Here is an 18,583-nt window from a genome sequence, read left to right as displayed (position 1 = left end):
GCGGTCACGCGGTTCCAGACTGAAGCGCCTTTAACCGCGTGGCCACACTGGCCGGCGACGTCTGGATGTTGGGTCACCTGAAAGATGATGTGTTCAGTGCTCCAATCACAGAAGTACCTCAACCGCAAGTACATATTATGCAATGCATTCTGAACTTGACCCGAGACACTCCAACCTGTTGTGGAACATACGGTTTCTCAGTTTCAACTTGTGGCAGAAACTGTGTACAGCATATTTAACATGTCTTGTGCCAGTCTCACAACAATTAAAAATAGATTTCATTCTTGCTTTTTGGCCTCAGGACAATTAATTCAGATTTTTTCCATCTGATGTGGTACAACCTTGATGTGGTGGATGGGCTTACCTAACTAACAGTGCCACGATTGTTTAATGCCAAACTTGTGTTGTCACATACACTGAATAGTATGGTTGGTTTAATGTGCAACTCTCAGCACAGCCATCATACTGTGATTCATCTGTCATTTGTAGCCGAATCAATTTACAAAATGACACTGAATGGACAATGAACAATTTAGTGGGATTTTTTTCTTTTTCAATGTTTTGAAATTGGAACTTCAATTACAACAACCCTGTGGTTTCATCTAAACTACTTCTACAGAGGAACACCTGGTATATTTGACAAAAAAAAGATACTTCAGCTGTCATGGATATTTCAATGAGCACATTGTTACACAGTTTTGTAACTGCGTATTTCACTCCTTTCTGTGCCAAAGTTAGACTCACTACAAGGACGTGCAGAAGATTTTTCCTTTTAGTATTGCAGATGATTGTTGACAGTAAAATTTAATTAGTGAATAAATTTACTGTGAGGCTGTGGTAAATATTTCCATTTACTTAAGAGAGAAACCAGCAAGATGTATGTGTGTGATACCCGTACACAATTCTAATTACTTTCTTTTGCACAAAAATATTTTTGGCTATGAGGAGTTATCTTAACAGTACTATCCCATTCGACAAAAATGAATGAAAATATGTAAAATACTTTAACTTCCCCAAATTTGGAATTTATTCTAGTGGCAAAAAGTAGCTGACCCTTAACATGTTAGAAGGTCCACTCTGTACTACAGTCGGTCATCAACTTGTACATCCACGAACCTTTCTGCCCTATGTAATATTATTTGTTGGTGCACTATGTGAATATAAAGCAGAATATTTTTGGCAGTGAATTTTTTCTTAAGCCTAATGCTAGCCAGAGAAGATAAAACCGGGTAACTTCAATAAAAATATCATTCATTATTTTCCTTATCCATGTCTCTGTTTCCAGCTTGACATCAATGCTGATATTATTTACAAAACAGATTAATTCTGTCTCCTGATGCAAGTAAAAAGGTAGTTAGTTAAAAAAAACAGCAAGAACAGTAAAGGGGGCGACGATCAAGCACTGCACGATCTCCAATTGCTATTTCTCCCCATTATAGTGTTTCTCTAACACTTTAGTGTCACTTTCTGGATCTTGTGTCTTCAACAGGACTAAACTAGACATACGAACCATGTAACCTACAAAGATTTAATTTCTCTATTAGAATATTATAATTGACACCATCAAATGCCTTTGTTTAGTTGCAGATGATCCCAACTGGCAATATTTTACCATTTAAGAAATTTATGTGCTCAGCCAGAGTATAAACAGCTGCCTCAGTAGAAAAGTTCTCCTATAATCCAAACCATAATGGGATCAATACCCCGTTACAACACAGATGGGTGACAACTCTTTCATGCGTGATCTGCTCAAAAATCTTTGAAAATGATGTAAGGGATGAGACAAGCTGGTAGTTACAGACACCATAGTCAGTTCTCTAATTCAGAGGCCTAACAATGCTACATTTAACGTGTAAAGTTGCACCCTAAGTTAACAAATACAATAACAAAAATTCTTGGATTGAGCAATACATAAAACACGGGAAAGGCAAACGGTCAACTATTGTAGATGAATGTGTGGTGTACAGAAACATATAACAGGAAACATCATTCACACTAACTTTGAACTGTTGCTCTTTTTCTAGCACAAATATGAACATTCACACACACAACCAGACAGACATCAAAACTAACACTTCTGTGGCCACTCGAAGACTGGTTATTGAAAGCAGCTGCCTAAGCTGAAGGAAGCAGGCAGGTGGTAGGCAATGACTCACTTTTAACCTGACTTCATCCTTCCCCAGTGAGTCCAATATCACTGCTATTCATAACCTGAAAAATAGTCCAGACCTTATCAGCCTTCCCACAAACAAAGCCTCCACCACAGCTGTCTTTAACTACAGTGACTATGTGTCTGAAGGTCTCTGACAACTTTCCAACAACTCTACATGCATAACTTACCATCATGATCTTATATAAGGTCTCCAACATCACCTCAAACAGTTTCTGAAGGATTTAGGTACACAGAACCCGATACCTGAAACCATCTCCCTCCTTACGCCAGCAACCCCCCATGCTCCTACCTTTTATCTACTCCCCAAACTCTAGAACCCAACCCCCACGTCTCCCTACTGGTCATCCCATTTTGGTTGGGTACAATGCTGCCACAGAGCAAACCTCTGCCTTTGTTGAGCAACATCTCCTAAATATTGTTTGTGATCCTCATCCCACATTCACGACACTGCTCGCTTCTTTTACCTCCTCTCCACAGTTACTGCTCCATTACCACCAGACTCCTTGTTGGTCACTTTGGCTGCGACATCCTTTGACATCGACATCCCTTAGGCCCACAGTGTGGCCATGGGACACTACTTTCCCAACATTGTCTTGATACCAAACTTACCACCTGCTTCCTAAACCTCTTAGGCAATCACATCCTAACTCAAGTGTTTCCACTTTAAAAGGCCAAATCTATAAACAAATCCATGGCACTGCTATGCAAACTTATTTATGGACCAAAATTTATTCACCGACTGCAAATTATTTGAAGTCATCTGTATAAGTGTCATGTGGAAATTTGTGCTAGACTGGAATTCTAACCTCGACTTCCTGTTTAACCACTTTGGCTACCTGTGAAAACTCCCCGACCTGACCCAAACTTCCACGTCACATAATTTACATCCTTGAGCCACAGTCCATGCTTGTAAACAGTATTAATTGTATTCCCACACCAAGGATAACAAAGCTACAAGAGATCAAGACCGATGTTATCATCGTATGCCCGGTTGGTTGGTTTGTCGGGGTTGAAAGGATCAGACAACAAAGGCCATCGGTCCCTTTCTCCATGATCATGAAAAACCCACAAGGAACGAAAACAAGCAACAGAGATGACAAGGGACGACACAGAACAAGACAGAGACAAAGACCAAAAAAGAGGAATTAAAAAACACACAGAGTGTTACAGTGGTTGGCCGACCATGGAAACAAAAGGAAAAGCCAACCACCAAGACGCACACTAAAAACCCAATCTAAAACCGTAGGCCAAAGGCCAAATGTAACACACAAGAGAAAAAACCCTCAGATTGAGTGATAAAAGCCCCCTGCTCGAATAAAGTGCAAAACTAAGCCTGCCATGGCAGCGTCATCTGTTAAAGTGCAGGGAGCGTATCAGGCAGTGCAAACACCTGCCTCAGCGCAGTTAAAAGCGGACAGTTCAACAAAATGTGGACCACTGTCAATACTGAACCACAGTGACAGAGAGGTGGGTCCTCACGGCGCAATAAATAACTGTGCGCCATACAGAAGAGGCCAATGTGCAACCGGCAGAGTACAACAGAGTCCTTGCGAGAGGCCCACAAGGAGGAGCACCATACACCAGTAGTCTCCTTTAACGACCTGAAGTTTGTGCATGGTGCGCCATTTATCCCTCCAGGTACTCACCAGACGAGAGTGAGGAAAACACTGAGAGCTCGTAAACCGCTCAGGGAGTCACTACAGATAACGAAGGATTCACTTGAGCAGGAGCGGAAATACTCTAGGGCGCGAGAGACGGCGATAAGCTCTGCGGTGAAATCATTGCAGCCAGCTGACAATGAGCGTTGTTCAGAATGATCCCCAAGAGTAATAGCATAACCAACTTTACCGGCAACCATTGAATCGTCGGTATAGGCCACAGCAGAGCCATGAAATGCGGCAAGGATGGAAAGAAAGCGGCGGCAGAGGGCCTCAGGAGGGACTGAGTCTTTCGAACCCTGGGCCAAATCCAGTTGAAAGCATGGGCGGGGCACACACCACAGGGGTATACGGATATGGGCCTGGAAAAGAGGTGCGAGAGGGAAAAACTCAAGCCCAGAGACAAGAGCCCGGACGCGAATGGTGATTGTACACCCTGACCAGGGCAGTCATTCTGGAAGATGGGTGACCGAGTTGGCGAACAGGAGATGGTAATTGGGATGCCTGGGCAAGCTACAAACATGTGCTGGATAAGCGGCCAATAGATGTAGGCACTGGATCCGCAATCCACAAGTATGCCGTTTACAGGGTTTATGTGGAAAGCTCCAGTTGCGAGTCGGATCCCGCAGTGAAGTATGGGGTCAAGCAACCGCAACGCGGAAGGCGATACCGAACCGTAAGCCAGGCTCCCATAATCAAGGTGGGACTGAATTAATGCCCAATACAGCCGTAGAAGGGTACACCGATTGGCACCCCAGCTGGTGTGACTCTGGCAACGAAGAGCGTTATGATGGCACCAGCACATTTGTTTAAGCTGCCGAATATGAGGGAGCCAAGTCAACTGGGCATCATAAAGCAAGCCCAAAAACTGATGCGTCTCCACCACAGCAAGAGATTCGCCATCAAGATAAAGCTGTGGCTCAGGGTGAACAGTGCGACGCCAGCAGAAATGCATGACGCAGGTCTTGGTGGCGAGAATTGTAAGCTGTGCATGATGGCCCAGGACTGCGCCCTGTGGATAGCACCCTATAGCTGCCGTTCAGCAACAGCAATGCCAGTGGAGCTAAAGTGCTGGCAAAAGTCATCAGCATACAAAGAAGCCAATACGGATGTTCCCACAGCTACAGCTAACCCACTGATAGCAACTAAAAAAAGGCAGACACTCGAGACAGAGCATTGCAGGACCCCATTCGCCTGGACTCAGGAGGAACTATGGGAGGGACCAACTTGCATGCAGAAGGAACGAAGCAACAGAAAGTTTTGAAGAAATATCGGGAGTGGGCCCCTAAGACACCACCCATGAGGTGTGGTGAGGATGTGATGTCACCATGTGGTACCGTATGCCTTCCGCATGTTAAAAAAGACTGCAACCAGATGCTGACGGTGGGCAAATGCCTTACGGATGGCACACTCCAGGCAGACCAGATTATCGGTGGTAGAGCCGCCTTTACGGAACCCACCCGGAGATGGAGCCAGAAAGCCCCGAGACTCAAGCAATCAACTCAACCTCCGGCTCACCATGCGTTCGAGCAACTTGCACAGAATGCTGGTGAGGCTAATGGGCCGGCAACTGTCCACCTCCAGCGAGTCCTTGCCAGGTTTCAACACATGGATGATGATACTTTCCCACCAGTGCAATGGGAATTTACCCTTAACCCAGATACAGCTGAAATGGTCTACGAGGTGTCACTAGCAGTTCACCGAGAGGTGTTTGAGCATCTGATAGTGGATGTGATCCGGCCCTGGAGCCATATCAGGGCAAGCAGCTAGGGCACTTTGGAATTCCTACTCACTGAATGGAGCATTGTATGATTCGGGATGGCGGGTATGGAAGGAAAGGCTCCAATGTTCCAACCGCTCTTTCTGGGAGGAGGTGGTCAGCAGGTAACTCGTAGATGCGGAACTCTGAGCATAATGCTCCGCTAAGAGTTCTGCAATCATGTCGGAGTCAGTACAGACTACTCCATTCAGGGAAAGCCCAGGTACACTGAAAGGGGTCCGATAGCCATAGAGTCGCCTAATCTTGGCCCAATCCTGCAATTGAGAGGTACAGATGTCAATGGTGGAGACATACCTTTCCCAGCACTCCTGCTTCCACTGGCAAATAAGGTGTCGGGCTCAGGCATGGAGCCATTTAAAGGCAATGAGGTGTTCCAGTAATGGTTGCCACTTATGACGCTGGAGGGCCCGCCTGCGATCTCTAATCGCCTCAGCGATCTCCAGTGTGACCACCAAGGCACAGTTCTCCACCAAGGGGATCCAGAAGAAAAGGGAATTTTAGATTCTGCTGCAGAAACAATGCCGGTGGTGATCGTGTGAACCACCACATCAATGGGGTCATGAGAAAGAGGCTCAATAGTGGCAATGGAGGGGGGAGGGTTGCTTCCGAAGTAGGTGGTGCAGGAGCAACAGAGAGGGAAATGCCCCACACCATCAAGGGGGCAGGTGTAATCTTAACAGCTCTGAGTGCTGACTGTAATAGGTGCAACAGATGGGGCTACAACTGCTCTTGTAGCGGCGCCGTATGAAGTGGTCATAGCCACAGGATGTAGGCGCTCATATTCTCTCTTAGTGTAGGTCAGTCAGTCCAGGGTCTTATATTCCATGATTTTCCTCTCTTTCTGTAAAATCCTGCAGTCCGGTGAGCAAGTGAATTATGCTCTCCGCAGTTGACACAGATGGGAGGCGGGGCACAGGGAGTATTGGGATGTGAAGGCCGTCCACAACCCCCAACAGATGATTCTACAAATACAGCGGGAAGACATATGGCCAACTTCCAGCACTTAAGGCATCGCATCAGGGGAGGGATATACGGCTTTACATCACAGCGGTAGACATGACCTTGACCTTCTCAGGTAATGTGTCACCCTTGAAGGGCAAAATGAAGGCACCAGTAGCAACCTGATATTCACTCAGACCCCGGTGGACGCTCCGGCTGAAATGGACACATCGCCACTCTAAATTGGCACGCAGCTTGTTGTCACATTGCAAAAGAGGATCCCTGTGAAATATGATACCCTGGACCATATTTAATCTCTTATGGGATGTAATAGAAACAGAAACATTCCCCAGCTTGTCGGAGGTGAGTAGTGCCCGTGACTGTGCAGAGGATGCTGTTTCAATGAAGACCGACCCTGACTGCATTTTGGACAAGCCCTCCACCTCCCCAAACTGAGGCTTCATTGACATGAATGATTCCCAATCGACTCGCGTACAGACAAGGTACCGGGGCGAATAAGTATCACTGCCATCCTTAGCCTTTCACCCCTCCCAAGATGCAGCCAGGGAGGGGAACTATTTGGGGTCATACTTCTCCGCATTTAAGTGAGCCCTGTAACACTTTGAGACTGCTGGCAGCTGGCCACCAGCAAGAGATGATGTACCACAATTTATTGCTGGTCATCTGCCCTGATGCCACCCACAGGTCCCACCCAGGCTCAGCAAGGGCCACCTGGCAGGATGGCCATTGTCAGGAGTCCTGATGCCCCAGGGAGATAGGCATCTACTCCTTGGCGTATGTGGGGAGATGACAGCACAGGCATTAGCAGAGCAATCCCTGTGTTGTCATGGGGCTACAACCAGGAGGGTACATGGCAGCCCCACCACAACAGACTGGCTACTGTGCCAGATATCAGGTGCAAAGTAGTCTATGGTCGTTGTCTCTGCAGAAGACAACACTGCATAGTGCACGGCGGAAACTGCACCCAGGAATGTATCCTTGCCCAAGAGAGGGAGAACAAGCGGGACTGCAATGCAACGATGAGAAAGGGGGCTAAAGATCTCAAAGCACTATGGACACGATGCACCATGTAAGGCTCCCATCCCCAAATGGCTCGCTCTTATAGGGAACCATCACATAAAGGCCAAAACATATGAGACTCCTTTTAGTCGCCTCTTACGACAGGAAGAAATACGGAGGGCCTACTCTTATCCCCGGACACGCAGTGGGGCATCATATGCCCATCTAGGTTCGTAATACTTACTTCTATTTTTGACAATCCACAGTTGTACAAAATAATCTGAGTCACTACAGAGAGCGTGCACAGATGGACGAAGCGGTTAAGGCGACCAGTTGCAATAAGTGGGAAATCCAGATCTGAGTCCCAATACGGCACAAATTTTCATATCACTAACAGGTATGACATCCATACCTAGTACAGTTAGAACTAGTCTTTGCAGCCAGCAAATAAAATTTGAATTATTTTATATATAGCTGTGGATTGTCAGCAAGGTCTGTTCTTTCAGACATGCAAGCAATTATTTATGTGCCATCCATAGGAATCCAGTCAAGACTGAAACCCTTTGTCTGGCTAGGCTTCACTAAGAAGAATTTCATGGACTGGGTTGATGATAATGACAACTTCTGCTCTTTCCTTCATAAACCCAAAACCAACTTCCAAATCAGCTTCACCTGGATCTTCTCAACTCATCGAGTCACCTTCCTAGATGTAAATGTCTCAGATGGCCCCATAAATACGTCCGTCCACAACAAGTGTACCAACCACTAAAGTACCTCTATTTTGACAGCTGTCACCAATTCCATACCAAAAATGTGTCTTTCTTACAATCTCGCCATCCATACTCACCGTACCTGCAGTGGAAAGCAGGAGTTGTCAAAACACACTGATAACCTGACCAGAGCCTTTAGAAACTAACTGTATCATATCCAGCTCACCCAAAACAGATCTCCTGTGGCATCACTTCCTCTGAGACCAGTAAACCTGTTAACCAGCTACTGACTAGCACTCCTATGATCAAGTATCAGCTTGTCCTTGTGAAGCTCAACCACAAGGCTTCAATTAACTCAATTAACTATCATCGCGCCCTGAGATGATGCATATCCTACCCAAATTCCTATTAACACACCCAAAGTAGTATTCCACCACCCACACAATCAATCCTTGTCCATTCATACTTCATTTCTACCCCCAATCCCGCACTGCATGGGTTATTCCCCTACAGTCGGACCAGCTGCAGTATCTGCCCCTATACACCCACCCACCACCTACTACCACAGTACAGTCACAGGCATTTCCTGCCCAATAAAAGGCACGACCATGTATGAAAGTAGCTATTTTATAAGTCAGATAAATACTGCAATTACAGTACAGCATTCTACATGAGCACAACAAGTAACTGTCTATTCACATGAATGGCCACCACCCAACTATGACAAAATAAACTTAATATCCAGTCACTGAACATACTGCCCAGTGCAATACAAGTCAACAGCTGCTTCACTACACGCGCCATTTGGCTACTCCCTTCCAGCACCTATTGTGGTGTCCTGCCCCCATTCTCTTATAGGATGCCTAAAGGGTGCTGCTTTCTCAGATAGCTATACAGCAATTCAAGCAAATCACATTAATAGTTTTTACTTCAATAAAGTAGATTGACAAAACTTGACTTTGGATTTACAACGAGTTGTTGCACACAATGGGCGACATGCAAATAATCAATGTCCTTCGATGTATACAATGTTCACGCCAATTATCACCCAAGGTCATATGGATCACTAATCACGGCTGTACTAGTGTGTGGTTCCTAATCCGGGTCTGATAGTATGTGTCTTCCACTGTCCAGCCATGGCTGGCAGAAGCTGTGCTTATATTCTCTTCATATAGAAGCCACTCCTGTCGTGATGCGGTTCTAGTCAGCATACTATTGGCTGACGTTATCTCTCAGCCTTCTATGCAGTTACGTTCCTTATCTTCATGCCGGCACTTGTCGTTATGCTGGAACACTTATTTCTCTGCATTGTGAATGGGAATTGTCTCTCCAGCATATCCTGCTTTCTCACAATCGCCACTGCCTCTTCTTTTTTTCCTTTCTCTCCTGTCCACACAACTCCTAACCTATCCAGATTGTGGACTATCTCCCCCTCCCCTCTCAGCTTTCTCTCCCCCCACCCCACAAATGTCTCCCCCCCCCTCCACTTCTGTTTCACTTCTCTCTCCTTTTCTCCTCTTTCCCCTACCCCTCACTATATCCTTTTGCTCTACCCTCTATACTCCTTTCATCTTGTTGTGGAGCCATCTGTCCAAAGACCTGACTCTTTCCTACTACCCCCACTTTGCTTCCTTCCCTACCCCTTCATCAGCTCGGGCAACTGTTTTCAACGAACAATTATCAATAATCAGTCTCTATGTGACCACAGAAGTGTTCATCTGTGTGTGTACTTTTTCTAGAAAAAGAGCAAGAGCTGGAAAGCTAGAGTGAATGCTGTTTCCTGTTCTCTACTCCCCATTTTGGTTCACTATAATTGAGTTGTTGCCTTTCCTTTATTTTATGTATTTAACAATGTACTGTGTACGTGACTGAGAACAATAACTATTACAGAGCCACAATTTTTAGTGTCTTAACACTAAAAGTTGTGGCTCTGGAGATATCAAGAACTCCATAAGAACTTTAGTTTTACATTGGTAATGATTTCCCTTTCTTCAGATAGGAATAAGAGATCATTTTTCATTTGATTAAGTTTTATGTATTGCTTCTTCATATCTAATTTCAAACAGTAATTATAATGAATATTTGTTAAACAGCAACTATATTTTATAATGTTTCCATTCTCTTTGACAGACACAGTGTCACCTATGTTTTCTTTCCCTGTCTCCTTTTTAACAATATCCCATATTTATCTGAATATATGTAGCTTAATCTGGAGAATTTCATAAACAACCTCTGTTCTAACAGACCAATGCTAAGTCAGCACCATAACAGGAATACAATTTAAAAACCTGACAAACAGACATACAAAGAAAAGCTGCATCTCAAAAAAGCAAAGAAAACTGAATACAATAGGATGATAAATGAAAGAATATATTTACTTAAAGTACTTTCAGATTACTGCATTTCACAAAACACTTTAGTGGCAATTACCTGCTCATCAGATGTGACCTTTATTTCATGCACAGCTTTCTCAATTCCTTCCTTTGTTCCTGTTATAGTAATTCTGTCAGAAGGATCATTCATATTTGGAACAGATATCTTAGTTGCTGTATTCTTCTCCAAATCTCTCAACTTTAAATAGTTCTTTCCCAGAATGAAACGATGGTGTTCTTTCGGTATGGCAATGTTCACAGTTGCCTGAAAATATTCCAATCAATGTAAGGGTGCAGTGAATTATTCACAAGACAACATATTTCATAGGAAAATGAGATGAAAAACTGTATAACATTTTCACCTGATATGTGGTTTTCAGTTAGAAATATATTTACGTGTGTTTGATCAAGATACAAGTAGTCTTGCTGAAGCAATCACCAGAGCATTTCCCTGAAGCAATTTAAAAAGAAACGCAAAGCCCTATATCCATCATTTATGGAATCTCTTGTTTTGAATTACTTTTAGGAGCAAATTTGCTATAATATTTTGTTTACTTACATTCATCAGATGTTACTGAATTTGCACTCATAATGAATTCAACATATTGGGGGTCACACACTTTAATAGTGGAAGAAACTTAATTTATGTCAGAATATTCTTTTAGTTTCACACATTTTTTCTTTGTTATAAGTACCTTATTTGATCGTTAGTAGAAACGATGGCAGTTGCTTGAATATGAACTGTGGAACGAACAAATTAGGCCTGTTTAAAAAATCCCGGAACTTTGTCCACAAAATTTATCTACACTTACCTTTCACTTATTGTGCATTGTCTCTTTCGAAATACTCTCTTCCACTATTGATACACTGACCCAACACTGTTTTCACTTCTGGAGGAAGTCTTGGTATGCCTCTTACAGGATCGCATGAAGCGCCGTCTGTGAATTTTCTTTTATCTAGTCTATCATTGCAAATCTTTGTCCTTTCAACAGGGTTATCAAATTTGGAAATAAAAAGAAGACCGCAGGTGCCAGGTCTGGAGAGTACGGAGGACAAGCCAGCACAGTGATTTCGTTTTTTGTGCAATAGTCACACACGAACAAGGACGAATGTGCAAGTGTGTTAGCATGTTACAATTTCAGTTACAATCTCCTGCAATCTCTCAGACAGCCAGTCTTCAACTGACACACACTATTTCGTTGGCATTCCTGGCATGAGCATTGTTTGTAGACATCGAATGGCGTCCTGAATAAGGGTCACCTTTAATTTCTATCTTGTCATTTTTAAACAGTGTGAGCTATTCATAACACTGAGTATGGCTTACGCACTAATCTCTTCGTGTGTGTCTGTATAAGTTTTCTTGAGTTTCATGCAAAATTTAATGAATGATGCGTTGCCCCTCCAGCTCTGCCATGTACAAATTTGCAAATTGTGCAACAGCTTTCTACTCAATAACTAACAGACACACTACTTTGAAACTTCCAGCAGTTACACATTAAACACAGGTATGTGCGGAGATTCCAACTGCATGCTGCGTGAAATTATGAATGTTCTGGCACTTTTTGAAGAGACCTCTTAGTTTCAGTTGAAGCAAATGGTTTCACTGGGAGGGGATGGAGAAGGGAGAGCAAGGGGGGGTCATTATTCTCTTTGAACTGCAAAATATGTTGCATGAACAAATTAATATAGAAGCAAGAAAGCAAGCTCTATGCTCTTCGGGCACATTTGGAAAAAGCCAAGAGAACGAGGGAGAGCGGGAGGGAGGGAGTGGTGAGGGGGTGGGGGAGGGGGTGGGGGAGGGGGCAGTCGAGAACTGGCTGTTGGTAGAAAACATTTTGATAGTATTGCTGCGTGTACCAGAATCACGTTCCAGCTGCCAAAGTTGTGCGAAGAGGATCCTCAAGATGATATAGTAGCTGGAAATGTTTGGCAGACTATGCTAGGAATATCACTGAAGAACAAGGATTACTGCTGCTATGTAGCAGTCATGGTAGATGTATGGGCTCTCAATTACAGAAGACTTTAGGGAAAGAATATCAGCTCCATGCCATTTTCGAGATAAGTGTCTGGCTGGTTCAGGTGGCTGAGGTATTAGAGCTTTATGGTAACAATTTCACATAAGATGATCAGATAGTGGTATTGGGTGGGCCAAGGAACAGTTTGAATAGGGACAGGGCATACGACATGGATAGTGACCTAAGCAAAGTAACTTCCAAAAACGTTAGCATGACTGAGCTGTTCCAGAGGCAGGATCAGCCTCATCTTGACTGAGCTGTATAGGAAGTCAATGTGGAGCTGGAACTGCTGACTGCTGACTAGGCACACATTGTGCTGGTGCCTGAGGGAACTATTGAGAGAGAGTGTTACACCAGGCAAGGCCTGCACCTTAACAGAACTGGGGAAAGGAAGTTGGTGGAATTAATTAGTAAAAGTCGAAGGATGCCACACATGGTGCAATACTTATTGTCATGGGTAGGAGGACAATGCCTTTTTTTCAAGTCAGTCATGACATCAGGCTCCCCTCCCTTAACTATGTCACAACTAGTTTAGAGATTTTTTCACACATGCACATAAGGTAAAATGTACCCAGAGAGAGAGAGAGAGAGAGAACAGAAATTTGCTCCAAATTATCTATTCTTCAGCAAAATATGTACATACTAAACATGAAGTACACATCTTAAAGCTGAAGTACAGTCTTTGAATAGCACAGTGGAATGCATTACAGAGCACTTGTGCAGAGACACAAAAATAGAGCATATAGTACTACCACCACACAAAAGTTTAAGATGTTACTGTAGAACAATATTAAATGGTGGGGGATGGTGTATTTATATCAGAGATAGTACATATTTTAAAGATCTGGTTACAATTTGCATTGATAAACATTTTGAATCGGCACCCGCTGAACTAAGAAGTTACACAGCCACGAGAAGTTAATTATGTTGTGCGCGAAGCTCTCGCCTAATGGTAATGCAGACACTTTCTTAACTAATAAACTGAAAAAAAAAAAAGAAATCTCAGCCTCCAAAACCAACATTATACTATGTGGGGCATAAATATTAACACAGCTAGTGAGGGTGAAATTAATAATAACTTCCTAAACATTTAACACACTTTTGCATGGCACAAATTGTAAACAATGCTACGAGGATATGAAGGATTTTAGCATGAGTCTCGGAAAACGCACTTTTGTAAGATATTGGCCTCTCTAATGATTACTGTCAACGATAAAACTGATGACAGGCTTGTTGAAACACACAGAACTGCAGGCATACAGAAGACCATTCTCAGAATGTAAAACAGGGAAGCAAATCAAACCTGGGTTGAACCATGTATGGAAAGCAATACAGACACTAAGTTGTTAAGAGAGTCAAACAAATATAGATAAAGTTTAAGTCTCTATTCTAAAGGTGAGCTTAGACAGCCTACAGACCAGTATAGGAAACTACTGGCCAGTTTCACTGTCAGCACCTTCAATTTCAGGTATATCATAAGCATAATTCAACAACATATTAAGAGTGTTTCATTTACTGCAAAGGGTTCACATGAAAATCAATGGTTTAATTATCATCTATGCCTCAAGACCCATTAACAACATGAACACAAGTGTGTATCATCATTTAATTATAAACTGCACAAGTGATACAAATGAATTTCAATAGTTGGGACTCCAATTCACCAAAATTTCAGAACATAGTATGTAATTTTTAATTTACCTGTGTTTGGAAATTTGTTAAAATCCTTCTTCGAGCATCCAACACAGAATTTTGTTTTCCTGTTACTAAGAAGGTCAAGGATTGATCTTTGGATGAAGATATTTCGATATGAGCTCCTGTGTCTCGCATGATTTGCAGACATGTTCTCAATGACTCTCCTTCTCCGAACTTGTCACTGTGATCAAATTTTCGTTCTTCATATGGTACTCTGAATACCTGTAAACAAACAATCAATGTCGTTAGTGTACAAGGGGGAGAGTGCACATATAATTCAGGTGCTTGTTTTAAGTATTTCCTCGCCTTAAACTAATGGATCACAAGTATCATAACACTACTTCTGCAGTACACAATGGTTAACTAAAATCTTAGGTCATTGAAAGTAAATGGAATGCCCAGTTGTGACAAAAATTTATGAATTCTGATGTCACCCTCCTTCTTCCAATAACTTCACAGCATATATTACCCAAGTTTTGGCTTACAGTCTGCTAACAGCAGTCATCAGAAGCATCCAATTCCAGCTATCTACTTTGACCTGTAATCTAAGGGTGGCGGCAGTGTGTGAAGTCACTATGGCACAGTATTTTTGTGTTTGTAGATGTCATGTTGTTGAACCTGATGGTGTCCTCTGGCGGTGGATATTGACATGTTGAGTGTGTGTAGTACTGGGTTAATGCGAGTCTTACCACTGAGGTAATGTGGTTTGTCACAACTGTAATGCAGATTTGGTAGTGTTGGCCTTGTTTTCATTGGGTTGTTATGGTTTTTATTGTGTGTGTGTGTGTGTTTTATAGTATTTCAGTTGTGTTGTAATTGATCTGGTGAATATGAGGGTTTTTGGGTTTTCGAGTTATTGGAGTTTTGATTTCGGTGGTGTTTGTGAGTTATATAGGTGTGTAAACTTTGCAGATGTGGTTTTTTTATTAGTGGTTTGCCAGTAGGCATTGAGAGCAGTATTTGAGCTGTATAGGTCAAGGGAAATGTCCGATTCCACTTTTCATAGTTGGGGTATTGGGTTTTTGGTATCAAGGGCTCCATTGGAATTCTACTCATCAAAGGAAATGTCCAGTTCCACTTTCCAGAACTGCAGATGTTAGTTTATTTTGTATCATAGGTTTTGTTTGCGCTAGTCAGGTTGAGTAAAGAGTATGACTCCTGATTGTTTTGCGGCTGTTGCATTGTGTCATAAGTTGAAATATTTTCAGTTTTTAAATTTGGGATGGTGTGGATTTTGTATTGTAATACATTTAGCTAGTTCCGCCCTAAACCCTCTTTCCTGTAGCTGACTCACTAGTTTTATTTTATTGTTGGAGTGAGACTTTTGCATATTTTCATTTTTGTTCACATTTGTTGCATCAGTGTCTATGACGACATTCGACATTGGTGCCATGTTGTATACGCTGGAAGTAGGCATTTCCGCCACACTGATGACATCATGGGTCAAAGCAGACGGGTGGAATCAGATGCTTTCTTAATGCCAATAAAAGTTACGCAATGTGACCCCTCATATTTTTCATAGTTTGTATACAATATATGTGCATAACATGCCTCCAGATATTTGACACATATTTGTCCACATCTGAAATAGTTCTCTGAATTTACTTTGCAATTTTAGTTTTTACAATGAAAACAGCGTTAAATATGGCACGGACGTAAACAGTAGGCTACGCTTAGGTCACTTTGTTACTATAATCTTTACTTGCACATACCCAAGACAAAAACGAAGCTTACAACGTGGACTCAATTATCCACTGCATACTGCAATGACACGTTCATTTATAGCACGTTATATTTAGCAGCCTACATACAACAGCAGTATTTTAAATTTTGTGAACGTTTTTGATACTGTTTCATGTGAACAACATTCTGTTTACGTTGTACTAAGGCTCAACCCACAACCAAACCTTGCATACAGAAAATTTATTCAAATAGCCAGTAAAAATGTACATCCACGCTGTAGGAGATTCTGCAGCTGCATCTTCCAATATCTCGGAAACCTAGTCAGTACTGGTATGAGATGGCATATAATGCACAGTTGGTCATAATTTGTGCAGTTTTTCACAAAAGTCACCAGAAAATGAGGAGTATAAATATGAAAACTTCTCAATACATGGCAATAGTAAGATTCTGTGCTCAGACCAGTAATGTTTATTCTTAGTGTAAATGATTTCCCATCATTTATATAAAAGAGAAATTTACACTACAATTATACGTGCATTGGGACAAATGAGAAGCTTTACAATGAATCACTCCTAAAACTGAAACTATCTATTTTTAAGAAGCATCTGACAGGAGGGTGGGGGGCAGATATAGATGTATTGAGTAAAAAGATACAAACACAGATTTTCCTCGTGCGCAAAATGGTAAAAGTTGTATATGCAAAATTCAGAACAGTGTACTATGGACTAGTGTTCCCACACTAAATTCATATGAGGTAGGGCACACGATAACTACTTAGAAAGAATATTTAAAATTCAGGAAAGAGCAGTGACATGTACAGCCAAAACACCATAAAGGCAAACTAAGGCAAAATTTTGTAGATTATAATATAATAACAGTATACTCACTATCTCAGAGCATTATGGCAGTGAGGGTGAATGATAAACACCTCCTACATAAATGCGTACACGACCATGCAAAAAGAGGAAACGAAAATCATACACAAGATGACAAACTGACAAGTGAAGCCTCCGGGGTTTCTCAACAAAATTCTAAAGTTAATTAAGGAAGTGAGGAAATTGAATGTATTTAAAATCGCTTAAAAGTTTATCTTAGAAATGTTTATCCAGTTTGGTATTACCTATCAGATTAAATATTAGCGGTTATATTATCACAGAAAATATGTAATAACCTCAAATGAGTCTAAAAAACGTAATCTTGTTTTCTTTACTGTACATTGGTTGTATACATAGAAAACTGTGTGACACATCCTTCCCTCTCAGCTGAAAATTATCCGCTCTAGCCCATGGGGAATGAATGAACTAACAAACACACACACACACACACACACACAAGGCAATGAATGAATGAATGAATGAATAAACACACACTTTGCGTGTGTTTTGATCTCACCTGAGTTACAACAGATGATCCAATCCTCATTTTATTGTTCCATTGCCCGAGCTGATTGGTGGCCGGGGACGAAGTTGCTGACTCGGGCAAGGCAGGGAAAACTTCATCGTAAGTGTAAGCTGGCTCGTACGCGGCTTCCTCCTCCATCACTGCTTGCTGCATTTGTGGGTTGTCCTGATTCGCGCCAAGTCGTTACAGTAACACTACAAATGGATGGAATCACGTAAGATGCGCGAATGTTCTGATATGCCATAATAACATTATTTACACAAATGCCTGATAACATGAGAAAATATAGTCTTTCTGTTAAAAACAACGGTGTCCGAGGTACCTCGGTCTACGATATTTAAAGTACCTTATGGAAACATTCAGCACATGCTACAACGAAAAAGAATTAAACAAACAACATAATGTAAAACATGCATCGCAATAATTTGGAGTATTACTAAATAATAGGCACAACATGTGTTGTTGCTTCTGCCAAGCGGTGCAACGGCGCATGTTTGTCAGCAGTCGACGTGTCACTATGTTCTACGATTCACTGACATGGTAACTACTTACTGTACTGTAATCCAGAAAATCCGTCCTAAATGAGCCTAAAATACATTCCCTTCTCCAGTTTGCCTTGGGGTCTACCTGAAACAATAGAAAATATAAACAAAATTAACAATCATGTGTTCAACGCGCTGTGTGTATTTCGGTAAGCAACACACCACACGCGCACCTACCGACGTCCAAGAACAAAATGAGCCACGATGAAGCGCATGCGTTATAGAGCGCAGTTGCGTAAGACAGTGATAATAGAACGAGAAGTAATGACACATTAAATATGACATAGGAAACAGCATGTAATTACAAACTGCACGTTAGTATTTAATAATTAAAATATGACTTCGAAGAATAATAAATTTCGAAGATCGAAAATACCGTGTTATTGTAAGTAAATGGTGCTCAGTTTCAGAACATCGCAAAGGATGCTGCTCGGTACAACAAAAGCCAGAAAGACTAATTTACGTTTTATCGGACAGTGCGCCCCTACTCGTTTTCGTATTTTCTTTCCTATCTTTCTCGCTCTGTCGTTATTACTGCACCGAAATGAAAGTTAATTACATAAATGTGATTTTCCAGAATATGGTGTCCCTGATA

The 18,583-nt window shown here is 42.1% G+C and overlaps 1 protein-coding gene across 1 annotated transcript in view; it reads right to left on the bottom strand.

Annotated features, from left to right (window-relative positions):
* LOC124790116 (vigilin) overlaps window positions 1-18,073 on the bottom strand; it is an 83,275-nt gene extending 65,202 nt beyond the window's left edge. Inside the window, exons 1-4 of the mRNA XM_047257687.1 lie at window positions 17,999-18,073; window positions 17,438-17,640; window positions 14,369-14,584; window positions 10,711-10,917 (exon numbers count right to left, since the gene is read on the bottom strand). Coding sequence (XP_047113643.1) covers window positions 10,711-10,917; window positions 14,369-14,584; window positions 17,438-17,599 — 585 coding nt within the window. The 5' untranslated portion in view covers window positions 17,600-17,640; window positions 17,999-18,073. The remainder of the gene's footprint in view (window positions 1-10,710; window positions 10,918-14,368; window positions 14,585-17,437; window positions 17,641-17,998) is intronic.
* Between the last annotated feature and the right edge of the window lie 510 nt (window positions 18,074-18,583).

Source organism: Schistocerca piceifrons, chromosome 3 (assembly GCF_021461385.2).
Source record: "Schistocerca piceifrons isolate TAMUIC-IGC-003096 chromosome 3, iqSchPice1.1, whole genome shotgun sequence".
Classification (NCBI taxonomy): domain Eukaryota; kingdom Metazoa; phylum Arthropoda; class Insecta; order Orthoptera; family Acrididae; genus Schistocerca; species Schistocerca piceifrons.
This window is presented reverse-complemented; position numbering and strand designations above follow the sequence as displayed.